At 39.0% G+C, this 8,175-nt stretch overlaps 1 protein-coding gene across 1 annotated transcript; it reads left to right on the top strand.

Moving 5' to 3' along the window:
* Positions 1 to 1,590: 1,590 nt before the first annotated feature.
* LOC133533805 (uncharacterized) lies at positions 1,591 to 6,691 on the top strand. Its single transcript, XM_061872856.1, has 3 exons — positions 1,591 to 1,699; positions 3,869 to 3,951; positions 6,448 to 6,691. The coding sequence occupies exons 1-3, from the start codon at positions 1,606 to 1,608 to the stop codon at positions 6,667 to 6,669; spliced, it is 399 nt and encodes a 132-aa protein (XP_061728840.1). The 5' UTR covers positions 1,591 to 1,605; the 3' UTR covers positions 6,670 to 6,691.
* The last annotated feature ends 1,484 nt before the right edge of the window (positions 6,692 to 8,175 follow it).

Here is an 8,175-nt window from a genome sequence, read left to right on the forward strand (position 1 = left end):
TTAATTTGGATTAAAAATCGAATAGGTAAGCCAAAAAATTAACTGATTTAATTAAGTACAATTTATTTATAACATTATAGTTTATACCTATAAGTATATTTTATTAAGGTTCTTAGAAACGATTCGAATATCTGCACTAGGTATAATGAAATATGTTCATGATTGCAATTTTTTTCAGTTTCCCGAAAAATCCCAGTATTAAAGAAAAATGGATAGATGCTACAGGCAGAGGCCCTAACTGGTTTACGAGCGAGAAAAGTGTTATTTGTTCGGATCATTTTCAAGAAAAATGTTTCCAGTTACAGTTCGCCTCATTTATATAACGATAGAATATAAATATGTTTAAAATAATAGTATATTGTATACTTAGTCGATCCATAAGTTCTATCAGAAAGATTTTTACTGATAATTATGATTACTCTTTCCTTATTATTCGTACATATGATTTAAAAGCTTATTTAATGGTGCATTATACTTACAATATAATTTACTATAACTTGCTTTCGCAGTTCTTCATAACTCTATGTAACATGCTGGAATTGCTTTCAATTGGTGACGAAATATGCTATAATAAACTGAAACTATTTTTTTAATGAAGCGCTCGCGTCTAACGACAATCCCAAAGTAAACAATTTAAACAAACATTACATCAAATAATGACTAAAATTTTAACAAATTTGATTAGTTAAGCATAAACAAGCTTTCGTGTCATGGTACATGTTTTTTTTTGTATTAAAAGCTTTGTATTACATTTTAACCGTAAAAACCTTTGTGGGAGAACTTATGGATCAACTAATATACCTTACACGTACCTTAAAATTCTTAGCTCGTATAAGGTCAAAAATTTAAAGGAATATAAATTAAGTCTATGGCAATAATTACTTAAAACAAAAATGTCAAAACTCTAAGGTCATGTTCAGAACATGTAAAATATCGATAGCTCTATCGAATTGTCCTCACTCTAGTGCCGCCGCTCTAGGCTCCTACACCGCGCGGTTTGGCCAATCACAGCGCGTCAGTTAGTTGTCTGGCCACGCCTTTAATGGTGTGGTGGGGGACAGTTGGAGACAGCGAGACTCGTTGAAATTATGCTTCGTTATAAATCTCCTTACTTCTTATATCTATGGCCGTGACCGAGTCACGAGACGTGCCGCGAGCCGAGCAACGAGGCGAGAGTTTATTAATTAGCTCGACTAGCTGTGGCCGAGACACGAAACGAGCTACGAGGCGAGCCACGAGGCAAGAGCGTATCAATTAGCTCGACGAGCTTACGAGTTGTGGCCGAGACTCGAGATGAGCCGCGAGGCGAGCCTCAAGGCGAGAGCGTATCGATTAAGTCATCAAAGCGTATCAAAATAAGTGACATTATTCGCCCTCACTTACTGCCGCGTTTATGACGTTCATTCCCGCCACAGTACCTAATGTAGCTGCAGTTGACATCCGAGCGTCACTTGAAGTTTAATTATGATGATATGTAAGCCCAGTCTAAACGACATTCTAATATTATGTAACGATTATAAATTACATGTATTCAATTCTTTACACTGCGTAGTGTTATATGGGCATCAGCGGCGCCGACGCGCAATTCCCGCCGCCGCCGCCGCCATGTCGCCGCTCGCCCGCACGCTGCTCGCGCTCGCCGCGCTGCTCGCCGCCGCCGACGCGTTAGCAAACCCTTATTGTGACTATCTGACCTTAGGTAAAAATCATATTTTTTTTACTTTTTAAAAGAGTTTTATGTTTGCAATTAGTCTTATTTCTGTCTTTAGATTCTAAGACATAGTTTCATAAGTCTATCTATCTATCATACTCAATGACAAACAGGGTTTGTTTTTTTTGTATTTTGCTTTATTAGTCAAACATAGAATACCTACATTTCGTTTTCGTTTTCGTTCGATCTATGGTTTGTAGCTTTACTAGTACTCATCTTCATCCAAGCATATGTTAGTAAAGTTAGTTAGTTATGCTGGGCATTTTCCGCAAATCGGCAACCATTGTGCCTATTTTGCGTGAAATGAGGTAGCACTACTCTAGCCACCCCAGCTCCTCCACGAAACCTAGCAATGTCTTCAGGTTGCTAACTGCCTCCTTTAGTGTGCACGGAGTCCCTAGGTATTTGTTCCTGTATACTACTACCCAGCGCCGGCCCGAGCACTTGATCAGGGTAGAGCGAGATTGGGTTTTGGCGCCCTCGGTTAAACTTTTGTACCCAAATGTTATTGCAGTTTAATAAAAATAATAAAAAAACAGGCCAGGAGTATGGCGGGCCATGCTCAGTACTAGGTTCCGCAGTTATCCGTCCGTCACATCACAATATTAGGTTGCCCTGAACGAGGGATGTTAGTGGATATCATAACAAGCAAGTACATATTTTTACTTAGTGGTGTTTTTAACCGACTTCAAAAAACGAGAATTTGTTTTTTTTTTGTATGTATGTTACTCGATATCTCCGAGAATCGTGAACCGATTTTCAAAAAAAAAATTTTAATCGAACGGGTATTGGTCCCGTTGGCACCAAGTCGGGGTCTGATGATGGGATCTTGGAGAAATCGAGGGAACTCTTCAAATGTTATAGGTATATGAATGGCGCTTTTGGTAATATTTGAAGTCGGTTTTATTTTTTATTAAAAAGTTATTTAAAAAACTATCCAGGTCCGAAAGCCCAAAGTTTCCGGCCTCCGCGCGTTCCCATTTAAGGCCGATGGCCAGAGTCGGGAAAGTAGAGCTTGGAATCGAACCAAAGGCCAAATGTACGCGAGGCTGAAGCTTTCCTGCGGGCTGCGTTCATGGGGGGCCAAAAGACGAGCTTCAGAAGCGCTGAGCTTGGACAAGAACAAATGGCTGTGTTTTAAAAAAACAAGGCTGAAGACCCGGAGCTTCCGTTCGAGGCAAAAGCAAGGCTTGCGAGAGAAAAGCAAGTCGCATCAATGGCTAAGTTGCAGTGACACCGATGGCCGAGCTCCACATATGGCTGCAGACCCGAAGCGTCCGATTGCGGCGCGCTTCCATACAGGCCAAGAGCAGAGAGCACAGCTTGGAATATAATCAATATTTAATTAATTAATTTTTATAACACTAAGAATTAGACGGCTCTGCCGTAACTGAGTCTTCAGCCACTGGAGGCACATTTCGATATTTTTGCACTACGGAATGCGCCCTTCGGTTTCCTAGAGCTTTGAACCTCATCATCATCATCATTACTCTTGCTCTCCTTAGGCTCATAAAAAAACGCGTCTCGCTGAGACGCTCCGCGCCTTCAGCTTTCAGAGGAATTCAGCTTTTATTTTTTGGGTAGCCTAAGAAATGCTTTCAGGTCTTTGCCAAAGAAAAGCACTCCCGCCCCGCCACTTAAAACCTTTTGTCTCTTGATTTTTTTTTCACATTTACCATTTTGTCGCCACCCTACCATTTGGCGTCTAGACTCTAGAGCGACGGCTCTACTCGCTCTACCCTAGATCCGGCCCTGCTTCTACCTGTTTACAGTCTAGGAGAATATGTTTCGCTATTTCCTCTGCTTCCATGCATGCTCTGCACATGGGGCTGTCCGTTTTACCCATATTATGTAGGTGTTTGTTTAATGTGTCCTGTAAGGACCGAAGGGCAGGTCTAAAATAATTTTATTATGTATACATATTTACGGTAGTTTTGGTATTAACATTTCATCCAGATCAATTCAGATATACAATTTTGATATGATGTCAGGAATGTTAAAACGTGTTTCTAATGTTGTCGCATTGTGTATGTTCTGTCCATCACGGGCGCACGCGATATAACACATCTAAAGGACCCTATCAACTATGTCTAACATTTTTATACTAAGTACCTTTTACCGTTAATAATAATTTTAAAATTAACCATTTTTTTACAGGTCGTAACTATTATGCTGATGGAGACAATGTCATTAAGTTTACACTTACAGTTTCTGGTGAATTTTACACGATCATTCCTGATGTGAGATTTTTAAAAATATTTTTACTTCGATTATACAGCGTGTATTTTGGATATGGCCATTTATTCCACGGGTATCTAGTTAGTTTAGGCCCCAATGAATTCAGTTACATATGTTTTTTTTAATAATTTAGTTCCGCTCAAACGCGCGAGGCCGTTGGCGTCGGGTGCAGCCTTGAGTATCATGTACATTACAAGCATACGGGACGAAAGGAGAAGGTACTGCGCTTTGTACGACTTTTTACTAACAAAAGAAGATTTATTGCAATAACTTAAAAACGGCTGGACCGATCATGTTCGCTGTAGTTTTCATTGAAAGTATGTGAAATACACTAAAAAATATTTTTGTATTTTTTAATAACCCGTTCTACGGCCATGTATGATTATGTATTCATGTCAAACTGCAGCTTTCTAGCACTAACGGACAGAGGGACATGGCTAAACTATAAGGGTTTCTAGGTGACTACGAAACCCTAAAAAACGGAACTCTTATAGGATCACTCGTGCGTCTGCCTGTCTGTCTGTCACAGCCTGTTTGCTCCGAAACTACTGGACCAATTAAGTTGGACATGTAACGTAAATAAATGAATTATAGACATAGGAGCCACTTTGGGGGGGGGGGGGGGGGGTAAGGTATATTCTTAAACTACATCGTGTTAATTGTGAGAATATTTTTTTCTTTAATAATTTTAAGATGAATACCTATTCATCTTAAAATTATAAAAAAAAAATTGATATCCTGTTTGATATTTTAACTAACTAGTTAAGAAGTTGTTGAAGAAAGGTGGCAAAAATGACCCCCTTTCTCTCCGAAACTGCTGGGTCTAAAATTTTGAACAAACTACACAAAATAGTTCTTTACCTATAAATGACAGGAAAACCTAAAGAAATATACAGTCAAGCATGAATCTAACTCAAGAAAAAAAATGCGGTTAGGCTGAATTTAGGGACATAGCCGCAATGATTTACGTTAAACGTGGTGTGGATAGCTATTGCGAAGGTTGAAGGCCGATCTCCGCGTAGGGCTGAAAGCCAGAACCGTCCCAAAGAGACGTGCTTACACGCAAGGCTGAAGGCCTAGCTTCGGGAGGTATGCACTCAAACACAGAAATAGTTCAAGTGTCTGAATGCAAAGTCCGAAGGCCGAACACCGCATAGGGCCGATGGCCTGGAGCGTCCGCATGCGAATTCTTCCCGCGATTTTCACAAGTAACTGAAGTGGCAAGGCCCAAGGCTGCGGGAGGTTAGTTCCTAAACACAACAATAGTACAAGTGTTTAAATGCGAAGGCCGAAGGCCGTGCTCCGCATAGGGCCGAAGGGCCGAAGCGTCCGAGAGAGATACGCCCAAGCGCGAGGCTGAACGCCGAGCTGCGGAAGATTAGTACTCCACGTAGGACCGAAGGCCCTGAGCATGCTGCCTACAACTTCCACAAGTATCCTATTTGCATGAATGTTGTATGTACACGCCCAGTAACCGCCCACATAAGGACTATTATTGACAGATTGGGTAACTATTGTCAAGTGACTGAGCTACTACAATTCGTATAACGCAATTAAAATATTCGGGGAAGATGCGGGAAGCTCACATATGGAGTCAATATGGATCGTAGAGAACATTTATCTAAGCTATCTGAGCTGTTTTGCGTTAGTTTTGCAGCAGTGGGTACGTTAATGTTCGCACGCAGTAACCTCAAACAATACCAATTGTAAAATATCTGTACAAAATCAAACATTTTTATACTACTTGTTACAATCGCAATGGTTTTTTTTTTGTATTATTCTAGTAAAATTTATCAAATAACACTACTTTTTTAAATCCATACACCGATGAGTAGTCACTAAATAAACACAGCGCATAACGGATAAGTTCAAAAATTCGTTGTTTCTAGCGGAAAATTAGAGCCATATCAGTCAATGGTAAATTCAATTCGAGTGAGTGTTCGAGTGCAACAAGTGCGATTACTCAACAATCAGACATATGGACCCTTTTTGAAGGCATAAATGAAAGTAAATAATAAAGACAGAGGAGATAAAGTTACAAAACTGGCTGTATTTTATCAGCGTAATAAGGGTAACAAAATAAGGACCTCCTTACCTTCCCCGTCGGATAATAAAAAAAAAGGTTTTTTGAACCACCCTAATGTATATAATAGATGTATAATACAGCAACGACTGTCACTTGTTTTATCAAGAAAATTGAAAGTGACAACTCAGCAGTCGGCTGCTGCAGCTGCCATCCAAAGAGTAAAGTACATCCCAATCTCACCTTTAACGTGATATCCCGATGGCCACTACACCTGCATCACTGTTGCGACATTACTGCAGCAGCTTTGAAGCCGGCGCTGCGTCAGCGACCGTAATGCCGTCACTACCATCAGTTTAACAATCTTAAAAAAGAATAGATAGGATCTTTTTGTTTTCCGTATGTCTATCCGTTCGTCCACATGTCTTTCATCTACCGTCGAAATCTTTTATTCAAACATATTTCTTATGTCCAGAAATGCTCCAGACCTGGAAGAAGGTTGGTACACCAAACCCTTGTCGTATGCAATGACCCAAATAATGTGCCCCGCATCAGCTTGGTCAAACACAGCGATCCTTACACCGCCGTCACCATCGAGTGCCCCAGAGACGTGCCTGGCTGCTTGAACCTCGAGCTACATGTGAGGCAGGATTGTAAACCGGTCACTGGACCTGGACCGGAAGATGACACTAATTAAATGGAAGTATTTATATTAACAATATTTTTATTTGTTACTTTTAGTAATAATCCGATACTGCTAGCAAAGTTTTTTGAACAAAGCTTTCTGCCCTTAGGCGAGTGGCAAATCAAGGCCGTACAAGTACATACATGTTCACCACACCAGCTGGTAAAGGTTCTCTTGATTGTTCGAAAATCGATGAGAAAGTTTAATTTATCCACATGTGAGCCAAAGTAATCAGATTTTGAGTGGTTCCCTTATGTTAGTCGTAGAAATGATTTTTAATTGATGATTTTGAATGACAAATATTTAAAGACGTTCATTTGGAACTGATTTTGATTAATATCTTACAGTCAATATTTTCTTCGGGTTCGTATGGTGAAAAATTATGTTTCACTCGGGGGTAAAATTTGTTTAACCCCCTTTTACCCCCTCTACTTTACAACTTTTCCCCCTTGTAAAACAAATAACTATTGATAGAGCGAAATATTTGAATCATTTGAATAAAATAATGTCAATATAATATTAAATTTGGATATTTATAAATGAATTATGTGTAGTTATGTATTGGAATAATGATAATGAATATGACATTTAATTAATAGGTATATGGGAAATTAATGTAATGTTAAGACATAGTTTATTGTGAATGTATACAATGTATATAGCTTAATTTTAAGATCAATATTTGCATGCTGCCATTGGCTAAACATGTGATACCTACTGCTTATAATGATTATGTCAACTTCAATTTACCATGTTTACGCAAATAAATCATTATCTTATCTTATCATAATGGCCTTGATTTGCCGATCGCCGCACCGCGCGCCGGTTGCGTCCAGTCCCCGGCCTACAACTTCTTTTAATTTGGAATAATATGCGCACGTTGCACGTTGCAAGTTGCAACGATGTAGTAAATACAAGTTGTGACTTGGAACGATATTCAAATAAAAGATAGTGTTTTTTGCACGTTTTTTGCATAAAAATTACAGTACATTTTCTCTATATGATTTAGCCTTAGATAAAAAAACGACATGGGCTCGTAATCGCTTACCATCAGTGGATGCGTCTGCTCGTTTGCCTCCTCCTTTGCTATCTTGAAAAAAAAAAGAGATTCTATAATAAATTCACAATCACGTTATAAAACACATCTCGTCAAAGTTGCGAAACACAACTTTTAACGAGAAACAGAAGATTGCGCTGTTACAAGCGATAAACAAGAAAATAAAGATTTAAGAAAATGCGACTAAATTCAATTAAAAATCAAAAGAATTGGCAAAAGTTACAACCTCATTCTTCAAAGACTTCAAAATGATAAGGGTTCCCAAATATAATTGGCTCTGGAATTTGAGCTCTATTGTGTTGGATTATGGATGAAAGTATTTTGGTTTTTGTTGACCTTGGACGGTGTTATGCCAAAGTGCTTAATTGTTTTAGAATCTTTGAACATCAAAAGACGAATAGAGGTTTCACAGATTTGTTAGTTTAAGAAAATCGACCAAGAGGTCGATTCTTAATTAATAA

This window comes from Cydia pomonella, unplaced genomic scaffold (assembly GCF_033807575.1).
Source record: "Cydia pomonella isolate Wapato2018A unplaced genomic scaffold, ilCydPomo1 PGA_scaffold_205, whole genome shotgun sequence".
In the NCBI taxonomy this organism is placed as follows: Eukaryota; Metazoa; Arthropoda; class Insecta; order Lepidoptera; family Tortricidae; genus Cydia; species Cydia pomonella.